Source organism: Dendrobium catenatum, unplaced genomic scaffold (assembly GCF_001605985.2).
Source record: "Dendrobium catenatum unplaced genomic scaffold, ASM160598v2 fragScaff_scaffold_390, whole genome shotgun sequence".
Taxonomy (NCBI): domain Eukaryota; kingdom Viridiplantae; phylum Streptophyta; class Magnoliopsida; order Asparagales; family Orchidaceae; genus Dendrobium; species Dendrobium catenatum.
Genome location: NW_021318852.1, coordinates 5,972,942 through 5,994,304, shown reverse-complemented (window position 1 = coordinate 5,994,304; position 21,363 = coordinate 5,972,942). Strand labels below are relative to the sequence as shown.

Below are 21,363 nucleotides of genomic sequence, written 5' to 3'. Positions count from 1 at the left end.
TACCAACAAATATATATATATATATATATATATATATTTTCAAAAATCATGTACACTACTTAGGTTCTATATAATTACGACATATCTTTTCAGTCCTGAGAATAAAATAATAACTACAAAATAGAAAGAAATAAAATGATAGTAAATTTGGAGAATCCTGATCAATCTCATAATGTTGATCATCACCAACAAATATATATATATATATATATATATATATTTTCAAAAATCATGTACACTACTTAGGTTCTATATAATTACGACATATCTTTTCAGTCCTGAGAATAAAATAATAACTACAAAATAGAAAGAAATAAAATGATAGTAAATATGGAGAATCCTGATCAATCTCATAATGTTGATCATCTACTCTGACATAAAATTATTTAAATTATATATAATGAGTTAAAAAGCTTAGTAGGTCATAAATTCCTATAACTGACTCAAAGCACTATAAAGAAGTAATATGCATGTTGATAGTCAAATCATAGCAATAACATTAATATGATCATAAATCAATGAAAAAATAGTAAATTATACATGCAATAATAGTAAAATTTATAAATAGTAAAATAATATGATATGGAAGCTAATAAAGTAGTATAAACCCTAAACCTTTAAACTAGTACTGGTGTCGAATCTATAAAATAGTCGTCATATCAGTTATATTAATAAATAAAGAAATTATATAAAGCGATAAGATCAAAGCACTAGTAAAGACTGTCAATATCATGTCAATGTAGTAAAACCCTCTAATACACATGTTATCCAATTAATCTATATAAAATTATTATCTTAATCACGTACTCGGTATATCACATGCTTGGTATAAGTACATTGAATCTATATCATTAATTAGTACAATGAATAATAGTAGTATTGAATAATATCAATGTTTCTATGGGTATTAGTATCAATACAACATTGTTAGTAAATTTGGTGGTAGTAACAATAAAGCAATGTATTAACAGTAAATCCATACTGGATAATAAATTAGTAAACATTAACAGAAAAGTAGTAAAATCATATTGTAATAGTAACAATGAATTAATAACATGCATTTTAATAGTCATACTAAACAAGTAAGAAATTCTAATCTAAGTGGTATTTTTCCAGTAAGCAGTAATCCGTATCAATATCTTCTTGGCTCAATAAACATAATCATCACTATTTGCTCGTTGGCACAGTATAAGCAATAATCCGTATCAATATCTTGTTGACTCAGTAAACAGAGTCGTCACTCTTTTTCTGTCAGTATAGTAATAACTCTTTATAATTCCTAATTAATATCACGTGAATCGATAAAGGATAACACCAAACTATATTATTTAAAGGATGGCTTGTGAACCCACCATCCTATATAAGTAAGTTAGTATCTAGCCAACATCATCGAAATAAGCTTTTACTTATTTTAATACATATTATTATCACAGTACTAAACCATAATAGCAACCATTTATTACTTAATCATACACCCTCATTCATTTCAATGCTTATATTAAGCTTACAATAAAAATATAAGTTATTCAATTAGTATAAACAGTAAAAATACAGTATCTTTTATTTTACCCAATGAAATTCAATAAATGCTATAGCCAAAATACCCTAAATAGTCAATATGATAAAATACAAAAAGTTGAACGATAAAAGTTTAATAAATTCAAAAAATATATAATAAAATCATTTCTAAGGATAGTCAAATAATTAAAATCAAAATATTTGAAAATAGAGGTGAGGTTAGAATCATCTACAATGATCTGAAAAAATTTGTACAAATGTGACCAAGCGATCTGATCGCTAAAAATCGACTTTCTCCTCTTCTCTCTGCTGCACTGCAATTCAAACAAGAATTTAAAATTTTTTTTATATTTCAATTATTTTCAGAAATTCAGATTGCTACAATATCAATGGATTTTTTTTATTCTATTATATTTGGAGAAAGTTTAATGAGAATATTGAAAAGAGAAACACATTAATGAATGAGTTTTCAATCACAAAGTGATTCTTTGCCATATTTTTATTCACTGCATGATATCTGACACACATTGCTAGCCATTATCTTTCATCAACATTATCACAAAACTGATATCTACAGGCTGAAATGCTATGCTTCAGAACTTCATAAAAAATTGATCTCTTGTTACATAAATCTTCATGGAGGTGATACTCTTTGCCCTTCAAAAAAGATCATGGTAGTTTTCTACCAAATGCAAAAGTCTCACTTCAACATATTTTCCTCTTTTCCATTTTATCCCTTGTTGGATTCTCCTTGGTATTAAGTTTTCATTATTGTTAAGCATCTCTTATTTGATCATCAACAAGATAAATGTTGGCTCACATTAATATTCTTCTTCAATTATCAGAGAACTACCAAGGCTTTGTTTGGGACGGCTTTTTTATTGCTACTTAAAACGGAGTTTTAGTACACAAATTTTTGTACTAAAACTCTGTTTTAAGTAGCAATAAAAAAGCCGTCACAAACAAAGCCCAAGTATAAAAGGTGACAATTTTTATATCTATTAATAGTATATCATACTCCATTATTATAGGTTTGTTATTATTAAGCTCTTTTTAAAAAGAACATCTTGATCACAAATATATGGATTACTAAAGATAATCTAAAATTAAATGTCACCACTTCATATAACACCTCTTTAATATACAAATAGGTATTGCAAAATGAACACGTCATTATTTATCAATTGTTATCTTCAATAAAAAAAATGCTTTAAAAAATAGTAAGAAAACTGTCCCAAATAAAGCTCAAGCAGCAAACAAAGAAATTGTGATGAGGGAAAACAATTCATAAACATGCCTAAGGCTCTACTAAGCGCATACACAAAAACCAAAGAGAAGTAATCTAATTAAGATTTATAAAAAATTTTAAGAACAAATGTAATTAATTTTACATATTTTATGTAATAATATATTAATCCACTCATAGGCAACAACTCAACTCTACCGATTAACTTGAATACGCGTTATACTTTACATGTCAATAATAATAAGAAAATTGTAATGCTTTACCCATCGAGAAATAATAATAAAAAAAATTCATTTTTTCATTGTGATATTTTGATTGCTTTGTATTAATTATTATTATTTCATAAATTTTATTTACATAAATCCCATATGAATTGTTGCGTCCTGGAATATTCGCAGCGGTAGAGAAATATATGGTTTAACGTCTTAGCATTGTACGAAGATCCAGCACGCAAGCAGATAAGAGAGGGGGTGTAGCATTCATATGAGACACCAAAGTTTTTACGTGGAAAACCCCTGAAAAAGGGGGAAAAACCACGGGGCCTGGCCCGGTTTGAATGAATCCACTAGTATTTGTAGTCGATTACAAATGAGGCCCTTCCTTAGGAGAAGGCATTGGATTGACCGACTCCGAGAGCGTGAGGGCAACAGACCTTTGAACCGGCCAATGCGATCTCATGGATTACGGGATTCACAATAGCCACCATCTCTACGCGGCGCCTCAAACGCTTGTGCAGCCACATCCCCAGCCCCAGCCTCGGCCGCCGCAGGCTGCGGCTGCGCATCTATACTCGGCATACTATTCCACCGCAAACCCCAATCCTTACCCTAATCCGATTGTCAGACACGAAGATGCATCTTCATCCTCCCTTGTCTTCGCCGACGGCGGCGTAGCCCAAGCTGCAGAGCACTATGCTGTGGAAAGGGGATTCGACGGTCAGGCTATGCAATATGGCGCTTATCAGCCGCATCAGCCCACCGATCCGTACGCTTATGCGCAGGCCTTAGCAGCGGCTTCATTGCAGCAAGCTGTAAGCATTTCCCCTTAATTTGGTCAAAATATAACTGGAGTGTTGTTTTGGGTAAATGGCGGTTCTCTTTGTTTTTGGTTTATTTAGGTATCTTCCTCTCCATCGTAATTGTTATTATTTTGTGCTAAAGAATATGGTTTATGTTCCATTGATATGAGTTGAAGCATCGGATAATGATTAATATCACAGCAAATAGTTATTCTATAAGCGGCATATTTTTCTGCGTAAGCAGGAAGTTGAGTGATTATTTGGATATTAATGATAATAACTTTATCCTAAGTTCAATCAGCTTTCATCAATAGCTTATCCTTCTTTCCCGTTAGCATGCGGGACATCTCTTACACGAGACATTTATAAGTTCAATCATTGATTTGCAAGGAAAAAAACCCTTCTTGGGAAGAAGGTTTTTTGCTGTGTAGGTGTTTAACTCGATTTGCAGGGAAGAATAACAAACATTAATTAAGGAAATGCAGGTTTTTGACATATATTTAAATGGTAAAATAACATAAAGCAACATTAATGAGAAAAGACAAAAGTTTTACTTATACTGTTTTAAAAAATAAAAAAAAAACTTTAAAAAAAACTTTTTAAAAATTTTTTTGAAAAAAAAAAACAAAAAAAAAAAAAAAAAAAAAAAAAACATGAATCTTAAAACAAACTCTCGTGGATCTCAATATGCATTTTTGAGCAACCCAAGCCAGATTATATATTGGTTGGGTTGAGCCAGGCCTTTTGTCTCCCTCATGAGTGCCCCTACATCCATGGGTATTATTTTGTCGATTGTAAGGGTTCAACAGTCTAGCCCTATTGTTTCCAGCAGTCAAGCTCTTGACCTCTTAGAGTTCAACTGCTAGTGAGGAGTGCATTGACAATCTTAATTGTTGGATAAGTACTCTCCTTTGCTTGTAAAAATTCAAAAGCCCTTGGATCATTTTTTAATTTTTACCTCATTACGAGGCATCTTTTCTGGAATGCTCTTTTGGAAACGAGAAAGAATTACCTTTTTTTTTTCTTTGGGTGTGGTGGTGACCATTTTTTTAGGATGTGAATGGGGAAGGACCACCACCTTTCGGATTAATCTCACTCTTAACTTCTAGAGCACTTGGTTTTTGTGTCATTTTTTATTTGATAAATACAACTTTCTTGTTCTTCTCGGTCATAGCCAAGCAAATTTATTTAGATCTCTAAAAATTTTTTCATCTTTTTCCCCTAAATAGCTGTAGCAATTGTGTTTTTGAAACTTGCTAGTAATTTGTATCATTTCTTTTCTGTTGCAGTATCACCATTTGTTCCAGTTCATTGTGCACACATTTCAAGGCTCTCCTCCTCTAGATATATTATTGAAAATTGCCATTGAGAAAGAGCAATGTGGAAAAAGTTGTTACTCTGTTTCATCTTCAGCCTTACACATTGTATAACATCCATGAATAACTTGTTAGTTGCTACTTGATACACAAGCACTAGTACCCCCTAAGGTTAATTTTAACCTTTATTAAGGATATTATAACCCCATAGAACTCATTCTAATGATGATTTGGACTTAATAAGATTATCAGTGTATAATGACATCAGCTCACACATAAGTCATCTTTTGAACTTGAACATGAAACTGAGCCAATATTAGTTTAATTTTGAGTTTGAATCTTATAAGCCAAAATACATGATCTAAAAAGTCATTCCAGTCATTCTTTAAGGAAATGGATTACTTAGCATATGTCAAGCCACCAAATTTGGTTTTAAATCTTTTTTATAGTTATGCCTGAAGGGGTAAGAATGTAAATGAGCCAAAAGGCTACGAATTGTGATGTGAGTCTTAATCAAAGCACATTTAACAACAAAGACTTACCAAGCTAGACCATAAAAATTTCCTAACAAGTTTTTGATCCATAAGCCAATACCTTTTTTGTTCTTTTAAATTCATGGCTTCATGCGCCTGAGTACAAGTCCAATAAAAAAAATGGCAGAAAGTAGTAGTTTGCGCCACCAACTTGATAGCTCTTTAATTTCTCCAACTAGGTTGAATGAAGCACAAACCATGCACTTGGAGTTATACACTCCCTTCAGACAAACTTCTTTTGTTTCGAGCACAAATGATCTAAGGTAGTTTACCTTGCGAGAGTTTGCCTAGAATTGTTTTGACATTAGAATAACTTATCAAACACCTTTTGAATTTGTTCATAGTCTATTATTTGAATGATTTCTTGACTTTTTTTCATCTCCTCTGCATGCATCATTCATTAATCTTATACATGCATAGCAATCTTAGTTGCTGACTATGCTAATGAAATTCTTATGCATTAAAAAAATTGAAAGTTGTAATGATTTTTTATGACCGTGCTTATTTTTATATTGGCAGATATTACATAGTAGTTTACACTATCTCAGCCTTAGTATATTATTAGAAGTTAGGCTTCGTACATATATACGTGCTTTACGTATTGATTTTATTATCAATTCTAATTTCTTTGTCAAGGATTTGGCATCTAATCATTTTTTTTTTTGCCTCCTTATGCCTCTTTGCACTTCTAATTGATGATATCTTTTCCTAGCATCCTTCTTTTTATTGTTCTTCTTGGTAAGGGTGAGGATGATGTGTGCCATTTTAATTTCTTGAAAGAAGAGAATTTTTAATCATTGAAACACATTGACCAAACTATTGACTTAGCCCTTGGCCTTCAGAACCTTTGGTGATGGTGCAACTAACTTGATATACTTCTCTCCTTTTGTATGCATATTGTTGATCTCTTCAATGCAAAATTTCTTTATCCTATAAGGATTGTACAAAATTTTATGCGTATAATGTCACTAGTACCTCATTTATCTATTTCCCAATGATGATAAATAGTGATTTACATTTGATGTTAGCCCTAAGTCTTGAGTGTAAGGGTTTCAATGTGCGTAGCGATTAATCTTATCTTTTCAACAAAAATTTCTAAGATAAGTTTTTAACCACAACTTGAAGGATTGAATCTACAATGCATTGATAGTAGTTTGTTTTTATCCAAATGATCAGGTGAGATTCATCCTCCAGTCTCTTTATTGTCATGTTTATTAGAGATAATAGTTCATCAACCTTATTTATGACTCATTATTTTACTAATTCTTCAATATTATTGTTGAGTTCTTTTTAGCTATTGCATAACCTTTGTTTGGATTTTATTGATATTGTTTCTTATAATCGTGATTTGCACGCCTTATGAATTTGCAATTAGAGCAATGATGGCTTCTTCAATAATACTTCTAGATGTTCACTTTGTGAATAAACAAAACTTGAAAATGCATGTGTCTAATACAATTTAATATTTTAATATGATGATCTTATCATATTATACTTTTCAAAAATATTCCTTGTAATTAAAATAGTTGAAATTTAGAGGCTCACTTTGCTTTGGTGAGTGCTTATTGCTTCATGCATTATGCTATTATATTACCTTTAATAACATTGGTTGCTTCTACTTTGAATTTTCTTCAATTATCTTGTCAACTCATTCATCTTTTGTTATTGTTGTTAGTTCAATTTTTCTTCAATGGCGATGTCTTTTGAGCTTGCCTCTGTGATGCTTATTTTTTTGAGAAGCTTTAGTTTTTTGCACTAACCAAAAAAAGTACGTGGTGGGTGGGGATAATGATTTTGATCTACACATATCTGCCTTAGGGGATGTTTGGTATGCAGAATTAGGAGGGTAAAGTAATTTATTTACATGTATTTCATAAATTAACTCGTTTGGTTGGTTTTGAGCGGAAGGAAAGTAATTCATCTGAAGTATTAGTAGTGTATTGCGACTGATCTTTCGTGCGACTTCGAAACGCGCTCAAATTGAGCGGGTTTTGAAGTCCTCGGGCGAAATAATGAGAAGAGCGCAGAGCACAAAGCGGGTGGGAAGAACGGAAAAGAAGGGAGAGTCTCGCGAAACCATTGTGCAAGGCTGAACCCCCTGTTTCGTCGCCTCCATTCGCGGCAGCCAGGAATTGAAGCCAACGCGACCAAATCCTCAGCATAATCAGCCTCCCCGTCTTCATGGGCCTCTTCACCATCGTCAGCCTCGCCGTCACCTTCTCAACCCAACTCATCCTCTGCCGGATCATCTATTTTGATCCGGATTGTGAGAAGCTCATCCGCCGGACCAACTCACCGGTCTGATTCCGATAAACGCGAAGCGGCGCTGTCCTTCCAGTCACCCTCCCCGTCTCCTCATCTGTTTCAGGTCGATGGAGAAGTGTGCAACCATAACGACGAGCTCGAACCTAGTGAGAGCTAGCATGTCTCTGTACCCTAAAGCCTGTTGTGCGCGTTATCATCGACAAGCCTCTCTCCCGAGCTTCTCGCCTCCTTTACTTATGCGCCCTTCCTTTGGCATCTACCCTAGCAACAAAAGAGTTGGCGTGAAAGGTTTTTAAGCTAAATCCTGCTTAATTCCGTACATGCTTTTAAGCTAGTTTTTGGAACTCTCGTCTTTCTCCCCCAAATCAAAATTCTGTAAATCCTTGACGAATGTTAGGTAAGATCGCTGAAGAAGCATCAGCAGAAGTAGAGACATGTGAAATTTCTAATGCCTTGATTTACTTATTAGGGGATTTAAGATAAAACGGGTGATAAACGAAATTTAAGATTATGTTGGTTTTAAAAATCTCATTTATGCTGTTTGGCTGGATTTTGGTCATATTCTTCTTAGAAACTGCCATACCCAGTAGCTCGGTGATGGTGATTTGCTAACTCTATTTCTTGCCTTCTCCCTTCGTCTTTATGTGCTGCTCTGCCTAGCTTTATAAAGGTTCTATGTTGTGAAATAATTTCTCTGTACCATAATATTTGAAATTGGGTTTGTTTGAACATGATAAGGTCATGTATCATCCCCTCTTTTATGGAGTTTTCTATAGAATTTATGTATATGTGATGAAATTTTGTGACTCTGAGGAGTGATGTATCTTGAAGACGTGTAATATCATAATTTGTTTAATTAGCTGAATTTTTTTTTTTGTAAAAATTTTACTTTAAAAATAAAATATTTAAACTTTCATAAAATTAAAATTAAAATTTTATAAATACATTAGTTGTAATGCCAAAATAATTATTACAAATACACCACTTTTATTTTACTCTGGATATGCCTAACCAAACAAGGGAAATCATTCTCCTAATTGCAGACAATCAAACAGTAACAAAGTATTCGGAATACATTACATTTACTTTACATTGCATTTACTTTACACTGCATTTCTTTTTCAGGCAACCAAACAGCCCCTTAGTAATCCATTAACTCGGGGGTAATGATTTTGATCCAGACACATCTGACCTAATAATCCATTAACTCCTTCAAACCATTGAAACTATAGTAAGCCAACACTCGCACTTGTCTCTCCCACATACGCCCTAACTACCTCTCTTGCACGATCCATGCACAGCATGCTTAAACTATGATATCCCACATCTCTGCTTCTCCTGTGTCCTCAAGCCAAGATTGTGGCGCCTTTTTCTTGTAGATGAACTCAACATGCAATGCCCTCTTCGAGTCCCAAATCACCCACATATGTGCATGATAAGCCATGAACTCCTTCAAATCATCAAAGTTGTTGAAAATCACAACGCACTTGACTCTCCCACGTGCACTATAACTGCAATTCTTACATGATCCCTAATATGCAATGTGCCACAACTATGACTTTTTGCACGTAAACTCTCATACAACCTCAGCCACGGTCATGACACCTTTTTACCTATAGACAAGCCCCATAGATAACATGATACTCTCTTTGATCTGCTGAATCAAATCACCCAACTTCCAAACCTCTCTCTCTCTATTTCTATCTCCTCTTTACCTCTCTCGCTTTTGTACTCTTGCCTCACGGTTCCCTCTTCCCCCGCTCTTTCTCTTGACCTTGCCCTATCAATCCTCACTTGCCTGCTATCTCTTACACCAGCTTCTTTCAATCTCCCTCTCAAATTTTCGCTAATCCTTCTAAAAATCGCTTGAGAAACCTTAGTGACGTCGAGGGAAAATTGCAAGCAATGTTATTAAAAGCTAGCTTTAGGAGTTAATCACGATAGTCCTCTACGTTGCTTGCCTGTAAAGCACAAGCTCACAACAAAGGGCATGTGTCACTCTGCTTCGTTGCAATTTATATTATTATTTAATTATTTCAATTAATTATAATCTAATTTTTGTTAATTTTATTATTCTATGAATTGAAGTGTGTCAACTTGTACAAACGTCAACATCATCTAGGTTCCTAAGATAGATGATTGTGCTAAGAAACCTCCTTGAATTGTTCTCATCTTTTATATTAAAAAAATATGAGTTGATTTGAGCCCAATGCAAGATTTTAGAAGTAATTTTATACTATCTCCCTATCTCCCTCCTCTCTCCTTTCTGTCGGACCTCATCTCCCTTTCTAAATTTATACGTGCAATCTTTTCAATGAAGTCAACCACAAGGAATAAAAGATTAATAAAATAGGTACATTTTATCCAATGATGAGAAATAAACTATGGGGCTGTTTGGTTGCCTGAAAAAGAAATGCAGTGTAAAGTAAATGTAATGTAAAATAAATGTAATGCATTCTAAATACTTTGAGCCTGTTTGGTTCTATGCAAAATAAACGCAGGAGATTTGTTTCCCTTGTTTGGTTAGATATATCTAGAGTAAAGTAAAAAACATTTTTTTTATAATTTATTTTGGCATTAAAATAAGTATATTTATAATAGCATTGTATTTAAGATAATTATTATTATTTTGTTTTATAAATTTTTTTTATTTAATTCAATTTATTTAAACCTAAATCAAATTAAGTTAAGATTTACTTCAATCAATTTAAAATAAATCAAGATTAATTCAATTTGAATAAAATAATTTATTATTTTTAGAAATAACATTTATTTATTTCATAGTAAATCAATCCCCATCCATCTTGCTACATATTCTGACCAATTGCAACTTATCAAAGCTCCAAACAGCAAGACTATAACGGCTACTATGACTTACGAGTTATTCCCAAGTGCAACTGAGCCTACCCCTTGGCTTACAATAACTGCAGCTTAATACCTTAGACAAACTATTTTTGTGGCGGCTTATGCGAAACACCATACCATACCAACGAAGCATTGGCTTCATCGAAGGGGGCTCTCTTCATCTAACAGCTCTCCTTAGGATGCAAAATTGAGGAAAACATAGAATGCACCGAAAATTTGTCTTGTATCTGTTATTAGAGTGACAAAGAAGCTTTATCATTGTTGGAGGGCATTCTTGGGAACATTGGGGTAGTTCTATTGTGGAAATTCAAGCTGTTTTGTTCCTCAAAACCCTCATTCAATCCTGAATGTATGAAATAAAAGGCATTTTCATTGAGGGGGATAAACATAGAAATCCAAACTTCAATTTTTGCTCCATTTTCACCAAGTAATATGACATCATACACCAAGGCAATGCAACAAAGTGATAACTGGTCATGATAAGTAAGCCACCGTCTCCTGCTCTCATATTCACTTCTCTGCAGCCACTCCTTCCTCTTTCTACAGAATGCATCTCAGCCATCTCTGCCTAACTGCAAGACTAATGTGAACCACTAACTAGATGGCTACAGCCCTCTCAACTCTAGCAAGACACCTGTAGCTCTTTTCTTATATATACCCTGTATTACATACACAGTAATCAATGAATACATTTTTCCTTTCCTCACTACAGCTTCTTCTTCTAGATGTCCTTAGTTCAACAGTGCTACAGCTGATATTCTTTCAATATCAAAATGATTTCATAACATTGATTGCCAGACCATCAAACTAACATCAATACTTCACAAACCCCCTATAAGAACCTTATTCTTCTTCTAAATGGCATACTGAACAACTAAGTCAATTGGTCCAGAACTCTCAATGCACCTTCATTTCACCTAGCAATTTGATTAGGAGGTAAAAGACATTTAAAAGCATTGGCGGTGCTGGATCAATTGACTTTAAAGCTGAACAGTGTTTTTAATATGGTAAGGGTTGTGCTTATTTAGCTATCCTGCTAAATAGCATTTTTTTCCCCGAAGGATTGATAGCTAATGCTCCCTATTCCCGCCGTACACCTTGCTCCCAGCTGGTCCCCATCCCCAAACCCGCTGCAACTGTCGCTTGGAAGCTATTGCTCTGAAAATGCCCCACTTGCCTCAGGTTCGCCAGCGGAGACGAAAAACTAGACATCGTCGCGGACGATGGGGACTCCAATACCGCAGCAGAAGCACCCGTATCATCTAACGAACCCTCCGGCGTCTCAACCCCTGCCAACGCGTTCTCTGATGAATACGAAGTTGACGCCAACGAATCCTCCCTCTTGTCAGTCTTCTTCGGCGAAGCTTCTCCATTCATTCCAACCTCTTATGCTCCCATCCCAGGGCTTAATGTAGAGTATTCAATCAGAAACGAAAGGACAATATATCCAATCCTATGAACCTATAAATGCTGAAAGAAATCATAAAGGACGAGAGGGTCAGGGTTCGCCTTTCATCTTCTCCTTTCATCGTTGCTGTTCGTTTTCGTTGATTCGCAGGGGGTGCATAGATTGCACCGTCGCTTCTCGGCTCCCGTGTCGTCGTTCGACTTCGTTCATTCGCGCGAGAGTGACAGACAGAACGGATCGCTCCTTCCTTTCCTTCTTTGCTATTCGACTTCGGCTCCCTCTTGGCTGTTCGACTTCGCTCTTCGCAGGAGGGATCGCACGAGGCTGGTTCTCGAGCGAAGAATTTCAAACCCGCTGGATTTGAGCGGCTTTTGAAGTCGCGGGATCGTCCTCCTGTAATACACGCTTAATGCTTCTGAGTGTTTTCTTTTGTTCCGCTTAAAATTAACCAAACAGCTGAATTTAATAAATACATGTATTTGTTTTACTTTACCCTCCTAATTCAAGCAACCAAACAGCCGCTATGTGAAATCAGCTCCTAGAAAGAAACTTTGCTGATCGTCAGTTAGTTGTTTGAATAAAAATATATGAAGTTAGCTCCAAGCAAGAAATTCAACTTATCGGTGGCTAATTAAACAATATGAAATTAACATGAAACAAGAAACTTTCTTATCTGTGGCTTTTAGTTGTTGAACACCTCGCAGTTTCAAAAACAAACAAAACTTTATGCTACTGGTAAACGTCAATTTGATTCTTTAGTTGTTTGAATATTCATAGAAAACTAACTGAAAGAAAACCAATTCAGATTTTACCAAAACTAGTAATGTTCATTTTTGAGGAAAAATAGTTCCTTTTATTGGAACACATTACACAAATAGAAAAAGGACAAAAGGAAAAACAGTCATCTAAATTGCCACCAAAATTACATTAAAGGACATTAAAGCTCGGAACAGCCAATCAAGTGAGAATGCCTTAAAACATAACCCATCTAATGGTTCTAATCAACTCATTTTAAATGAAGCCAAAAAGATGTTTAATTGATTTTCCGATTAATATATGATTGTGGTATAATAACCAGCATTTTATTTCTTGATAAAATAACCCGATATTAACCAAACTAAGAAATTTTTAGACTTACTTCAAAGCACCGGTTGAGATAAAATGTTAGAGAAATTTGGCCATTGCAAGCCTTGCTCCAACTTCTATCAAAGAAAGCACCATATGCTTTGGGATTCTCAGAAGTTTTAACTCCTTCCCTTTATATTATAAGCAAAAGTTGATCCGGCCTGGAAGAGACAACAGAAGATAATGAACTCGAAATTTCTCTACTGTTAAATTCAGTGATAAAAACCACTTCAAAGTTTTAACTGACTTTAATGTAGTCCCGCAATATATTTCATGAAAACTTAATTCTTCTCCATTGAGACCTTCAACAATATGGCTTTCATATGGCATTTCGGACTCTTGCACATTCATATTGTTGTCCACTTATAATTTTTAGGGCTAGTGAAATGATTTTGATAATATTTTGAATTCTAGCCATAGCAATTTTAATATATCATGATTCTTTTATTTAAATTCTATCGTATTAGTGTATGTGAGTTCAATTTCAATTGATTAAAATATATCTTCTATGCATGACTATAATGATATATATAAAAATAAGTTTTTCAGTGCTGTATTTAGTTTTCTGCCTTTCTCTGCATTGCCAGTGTCGTCTTATGTTTGAAACTCCAGTTGGGCATCGACCTTGGATGTTAAAAAATCTCTTGAATGGATCTTAACTTTATCAACCTCTTCTCTTATTCATATTCTAATGTTAGCTCCGCTCTTTGTTCCATTGCTCCTTGACTACCGACCATGGTCAATTAATGCCATGTTCATCTTGCCTTTGCAGTTCTAACAAACATTTTGTAAGGAGATCCACTTGAAAATGTGGATTTCCTTACAAAATGTTAATGATAAAAAAATTAGTTTACTCTTTCTTTCTTCTTGTGTCCTTCTTGGGTTGGCTTTGGAGGTTCTTGTTCAAGTTTAGTTTTTAGGAACAATGCTTATTTGATTTGAGGTTTTATTTTTAGACATGATTGTTCCTCCTTCCTACAAGAAAGATCTATGCTTTAATACAAAAAAAATAGTTCGCTATTGAGATAAGGATATTGGTGAGCCTTCTCTCGATCCTTTGAAGTTAATACCTCGACTCCTAATCTGATTTCAAACTGAAGTGAGTGAGATCAATAACTCTTGATTCAAAACCATTATTTAATAGGTTGGATTGCTGATGGTTTGATAATGGAGTTGGCATTTGGAACCTGTAGCATGAAAGTTTTATTTAATAATTTTTTTGTTGTTTGATTGTGCTATTTTGGTCAATTTAATCATCTTTTTGGTTTTTGGTAAGAAGCAGGTTAGCCAATACCAGTAAAGTTAAACATCATGAAATGCTGAAAATAACTTAATTAGAAACTATGGGTTCGGCTAGCATTGTAGAAAAAAAATAATTTAAGGATTTCAACTTTCTACTTTTAAGGGGGAAAAAGCCATGAATACGCAGCTAATGGTTTAGATGGAATATAGATATTAAATTAAACTAATTTTTTGATTAATTAAATATTTAGTAGGACAATTAATGCAGTTTTTAATGTTCAACGTTAAAAAAAATATTATTAAACTAATTATAGATGAAGTAAGTTAATTTGTAATTTGGTTATTAATTAGGTTAATAAATTAAATTAATTAGCCATAGATTCATTAAATGATAAAACAGGCCTAATTTCAAAATTAATGAGATTGCCTGGTTATTAATTAATCCATATGATAGCAAGATATTCCAATTTGTCGTATGTTAATTAGTTAATTAAAATAGTTAATAGTATCATGCCATAAGAGATTATCATGTAGATGTAAAGGTAAATTTTTTACTTTCCTTTTGGGATTTCAAATTATAAAATGGCATGTAAACCGACTATGTTGTTTGAATCCAAGTGTCGAACAATAAACAATTCGTTGATAACTATATTGAGTAGGACTGAAATGAGTGTTAAAAATGGATATGCGACAAAATTAAGAAGTACAAATCAATAAATGATTATATTAGAGGAGCGCATGGCTTTTTTTTTTAAATTGTGCGTGACATCTTTTGAAGGTAAGGTAATTGAAAAATTGATTTGGGTGGTTTGGACCTAAGGTAAGGTAAATAGAAATTGTTCAAAATGATTTGTGAATAATAAATTTAATTCCTAGGAAAAACTGTAGCACCGAATGAAAACTAAGCATTCATAAAATCAACTATAAATTGTTGAGATCAGGTTAGCGATAAATATGATAGCTAATTAGGGCATTAGTTAGTAATTAAGAAAATAATTTGCCTAATTAATTATACTATTTATGACTAATTAGTTTAGTGATAAGGTAATCTAATTAGTTATATTATTAATCCATTTTAAATTTATATAAAAATTAATTAGTTATTGAGTAGTGATTATCTATTAAATTATCTTATTAATTAGATTATTTAAGGATTAATTGTTCAAAAATAAATTATAGAAAAATTATTTTGATAATTGATAGTTTAATTTGTGATTATTAACTAATTAATTTGCTGACTAAATTTTAAATGCTAAAGTTTATTAGAATATTATGCTTCTCTTTTAATGGCCAACAATCTGCACCATAAAGCATTACAGGTCTAACCGCCATCTTATAAAATTTTCCCTTAAGTTTGAGGGGGACTTTCTATCACACAACAAACCCGATGCATTCCTCCACTTCAACCATCCAATTTGATTTCTACTAATAATATCCCCATCTATTTCACCATCACTCTGAACAATAGATCCAAGATATCTAAAACGTGTACTCTTATTAATGACTTGATCACCCAAAGTCACAATCCCCTCACTAGAACTATTATTACTAAAATTACATTTAATATATTCAGTTTTAGATCTACTCAAACGAAAGCCTTTAGACTCTAAGGCTGACCTCCATATTTCAAGTTTACCTTCAACTCCCTCTCTAGTCTTATCAACAAGAAGAATATCATCAGCAAAAAGCATACACAGGGTAAAACCTCTTGCAAATGTCTAGTGAGTACATCCAACACTAAAGCAAAGAGATGTGGGCTTAAGGTTGATCCTTGATGTAATCCAACTGAAAGAAATTGAAAATGAACACTTTATTTTTAACTTAGAAGATATTTATTGTCAAGGTGTTAGGAAGATTTTGCTTGCAATACTGTAATCTTTATAATTTCTTCACTTGCTAAGTGTAAAATGCTTGCATTGTTTTCACTAGCTAGGAACCATACACGTCAAGAATTTCGCCCAATTTTCTTGCTCTTTCATTTTTAGGTTTTCCAAATTAGGGTTTTTCCTAATTTTACATTTCTAAGCTTGCATGTTAACTAAACTTGTTCTTAAGGGTTATGAGAGATCTCTAATTAAGAGAAATTGGATTTTTTGAGAAAAAAAAATATTTTTCCTAAATTTTGTATGAACAAATCCGAAAATTTAATGTCCTAAGCTTAGAATTAGGAAAGGGGGTGCTTTCTTATGCAAATTTAATGATATTAGTGAAGCATTAGGTTTCCAATTTTTTTATTTTTAGGTAAAACTGTAATTCTATTTTAAATTCTTTTTTTTATTGAAAGGGATGTGATCAACTATGGGTTACTAAAGAAATTATCAATTAGGATCTATGTTTTACCTTAAAATGAAGACTCATGCTTTATGTAATGAGCATGCTTATGTGGTTAATTAAATGTTTTAGGATATGTGTAGGTGATTGTGTATTAATGAGCTTAAAGGAAATGATTAGCTATGACATGTGTAGGGTTAATGTGATATAGTGGTTTAAATTTATATAAGAGGCTTATATTGTAATGTTTTCCTTAGGTTTTGAAAAGGGGAATTAAGGAGAGGTTGGTGAAGTGAAGGCTTTCAAAGGGCAATTGAGGTAGGAATCTCTTACCCTATATAATTATATTCCTTTATGTTTTTATTGTTCCTTTATGTTTTATATCTTTAATTGTACATGGAAAGCATATCTTTAGTTGATTTGATATATGGCAAATGCATATCTTTAGTTTATCTGATACATAGCAAATGCAATCTTTAGTTGATTTTAACAAATGCATAGTTGATGTTTAAAACTCTAAGCATTTCATATAAGTTTCTTTCATGCACGTACTTCATGCTCAAGACAAATGGTTGTTATAAAAGGCTATATTACATACATATATCTCTATGGAAAGATTATGTAAATGATTGTGCATGTTGAAGGTGAAGTATCAAATATAGTGCGAAAGCAAAAATATGACTCTTATGAGCAATACGAAACAATATGGCCTTTTGGGGCAAAAGAGGAAAAGAAATGGATGGTCAAAAAGATGTTTGTGTACCTGATCAGTACACTCTTGGTACTCCGGTACGGTTATATAAAATAAAATATGAATAATCATATGACATACATAAGCTATGACATATATGAGTTATGACGTCCATAAGACACCTGGCATACATATGGCATTTGACATTCATAAGGCATCCGACATTCATAAGACATATGTAAACTATCATGTGTAGCAAAAGAATTAAGGCATTTCACTTCTAGCATATATGTGAATTTTCATTTTAAAAAGCATGTGAAAATGTTAGGGTTAGAGTTTTCCTATTGAGAGTTAGTTCACTCCCTCGTGTTGGGATACTTTTCAGGAGAACCAACTGCAAAGAATGGCTGACCACCCTTGGTTCACCTACAGTCGTAGAGTACCGGCTGACAGGTTCTTTTTATGTTTTTCTTAGTTATAGTTTACACTTTTTTTTTTTTTGGTGGTTTGGCATATATGTTAAGTTTTGTAACCACCTTTGTACATATGAACCCTAATTTGAAATGATATGAAGTGTTTATTATATATATTTGGAAAATTTTAGAGGTGCTTTTAGTTTATTATGGAATATTTTAGATTAATTCAATGCATGTTTTAAGATAATTGTAATGTTTTGAACGTCCGATTCCGTTCCCGCCTCGTCTGCACGAGCTTACCGGGCCGGGTCATAACATGCTTATCTTACCTGATGGTGTCAATGATTTCTCTCCGGATAAATTGTCTCATTATTAACAGCCCCACATTTCCTTCGTGTTTACACTACCAGAATAATTGATTTTGTGGGTTAAAATTTGTTTCTAATTTCTGACATCATTAAATTTTCAATTTCTTCTCAAATTAATCTTTCCTTATATAACTTTTATGCTCCTCAACTCTTATTCGTAGCCAAATAAACGAGTGAAATTACTAAAAATAGAAATTTTACCTCTTAAGCCCCAAAATTCCCATCTCCTCCCGTTGGCCTGCACCCGCCCTACCCTACTCACCGCTCTTGACCAAGAGCTCTCTCAGCTGTTCTGTCTGTGAATGCAAGCTTCAGCTATAAGCAAAGGAATAGATAAGGGTAATTTCCTAATGCAAATTTCCTAAACTACCCCTAGCATTACCGCCCTTAATTTCAATCACACCAACTGCACGCCAACTTTAGTAGGTCTTCCAAATTTTGTACAATACCACCATGAACAGTAACATTTTAAGTTAATTTAGGAAATATTTAATTAAAATCCATTTTCTGAATCACAAACCCAATGAGGCCCAAAAGCTGGTTTTTTTTTTTTCAGAGAAAACAATGTTTTCCCCACACCATGAATTGAATTTTTTCTTTGTTTTGATTTGAACACATAAATATTTTGAAAAATCCAATATTTTTGGACACCCATTTGGAACAGCATAATCTCATTTGAGCTGTTTGTGTATCCCTTTTTCAATATCTTTACAGCATTTGTTGCCAAACTTGTAAGCTAGTGCTTGATGTAGTGATTAAGCAAGTTCTTTCGTGTGGAGTAATATTAGTTTTGGGCATAAATACTCTGGCTCTAGCATTATACAATTCTGCCAGAAGAAGTAATCATACGTCCTTATTGACCAGTCTTGTAATGTCTTCTCTGAGCTTTATAAATGCAATTCTCATCTTCATTTTTACGTGCTGGACTAAGCCAATTCATTTTTTATTGCCCCTTTCTTATCAGAAAAGAAAGTTGAAGATCCGCTCAACTATTTTTAATTTGGAGGAAAAGAAACAGAGAATTATTGAAGGAGGTGCATCAGCTGATGAAGTAAAAGTATGTACAATGTGCAATGTAGTTTGCAACAGTGCTAAAGTATTTGCATCACACCTTGCAGGAGAAAAACATGCTCTTAAGGTAAAATTAAAAGTTTCTTATTACTTTCGGCATTTTATTTTTGTATTTATTGTCAAGTATGATCCATTATTTAGAAAATGTCCTTTTATTTATCCTCGTCATTTAGATATCTAGTGCATGTTAAAATGTTTAATCAAAGTTGTTGATTCTTTTTTCTCTTTTAGTTGAATGTGCTGACATTTCTTTATTAGATTTAAACGAGAATTTGACTTTTAATAGGACACAATGGAGAAAAAGGATTCATGTAGCCGACCCCACGTAGTGGGATAAAGGCTTGATGTTGTTGTTGTTGTTGTTGTAGTTGAATGTGCTGCTATAGTTAATAACTTAATATGGTATTGCCTTGTAATGAATAATGCTTGGACAATCTTTTTGAAATCACACTTGATTGATTGTGCTTTTCATTAATTTTATAAAATCATAAAGATTCCTTGGATCCAGACATATGGCCAATTGCTACTTTTAATGATATTTTATATAACTTCTAAATTTTTTCGTATCAAGATGATTTGTCACTTGCATATGTAATGAATAAATATGTGCAGGCCACTTTCTTATCTTATCTATTTTGTCGTCATTGGCTTACAATTTGCACAGAAGCTATACTTTCTTGCGTACATGAAACCTGTATTTCATTCATATATTATTTAATTATATAATCAAGTAGTGTCTACTAAAATGGTAATTTGTTTCTATTATAAACATTCTTCCCTTGTTTTGTTTTCATGTTTCAGGCCTTGGGACCTAATTATCGTACTCTGGTGCCAAAAGTAATGGCTCATTTAAAACAAGTGAAACATGCCAAAAAGTCAGTTTCCAACAAAAGAGCTGGTCTTGGTTACATTGCTGCTCCCAAAATTGTTGAAAACTTTTCTTGTGAAGTTTGTAAGATTGAATGTAACAGCCAAGAGACCTTGAACACTCACAAGATGGGAAGAAAACACAAGGCAAATCTACTAAAATTGCAGGAAAAAATTACTCCAAAGCCATCTACTTCTAAGAAAAATATTTCAGCTGGTCAAGATCAATCTACAAATGTCGAAGCGGTGAAGAAACCATCTTCAATTAAAGAGGATTTGAAGACCAAGAAGGATAAGGTTGTTCAGGGAGGTGCTGCTGAAGAGGCCATAATGATATGTGCTCTTTGCGATGTTGTTTGCAACAGCAAAGATGTTTATGACTCGCATATCAGTGGGAAGAAACATCTTGCTATGATTAAGAAGCAAGAGACTCAAGTTTGAACCAGTTCGCTCGTGGACGAAAGCTCAACTCAGCTTTTCCTCAGCTCCTTCCAGTGGTCAATTTCCTCAGCCAGAGATAGTAAACCCTGTTACATTCAACTCAACGATTACATTCACAGATTTAGTGTTTTGGAGCATTTTATACTTTTGCTAAGTTTGTCTTTGATATCAATTTAGTATTTTATTTTTTATCCTTCCAAAGTGATTCTGATGAACTTGTTTGGGCTTTCTGGTGCCTGAAGGCTGAAAGTATATTCGTGAGAAGTATTTGATTTGAATCAGCTGTAATCAACGGTTTTTAACAGTCCACAATCAATGGAGTTTTATAGGCATCAGAACACTGCAAAGCTAACAACTTTTTTTTCAAAGAATTTTTCATTGTTTTGATCTTTTTTCTTTAATTTGTATCAGAAATATTTGTTTATTGTTTTAGGATTATTTGTAGATGCTATGATTTTGGTATATATCTGACTGGTAACAAATATTTGGCTCTATCATAAAATAATGAGAAAAGGATTGAATTGGTTTTTTAATTTTTTAAAGGATTTTTTAAATGAGATTTAAGTAGTCTTTTTGTAAGATCATTTATGTTCTTATTTATAAAAAGTCGGTATGATTAAAATAAAATTTTTAAATAGTCGGTAATAATTTATTATGAAGAATCAGAGAGTTATTTTGATTTTTATCTCATAAAATCATAGA

At 33.2% G+C, this 21,363-nt stretch overlaps 1 protein-coding gene across 1 annotated transcript; it reads left to right on the top strand.

Moving 5' to 3' along the window:
- Nucleotides 1-3,389: 3,389 nt before the first annotated feature.
- LOC110097601 (zinc finger RNA-binding protein-like) lies at nucleotides 3,390-21,001 on the top strand. Its single transcript, XM_020824090.2, has 3 exons — nucleotides 3,390-3,794; nucleotides 19,247-19,420; nucleotides 20,155-21,001. Exons 1-3 carry the CDS (start codon nucleotides 3,441-3,443, stop codon nucleotides 20,659-20,661), a joined length of 1,035 nt encoding a protein of 344 aa, XP_020679749.1. The 5' UTR covers nucleotides 3,390-3,440; the 3' UTR covers nucleotides 20,662-21,001.
- The last annotated feature ends 362 nt before the right edge of the window (nucleotides 21,002-21,363 follow it).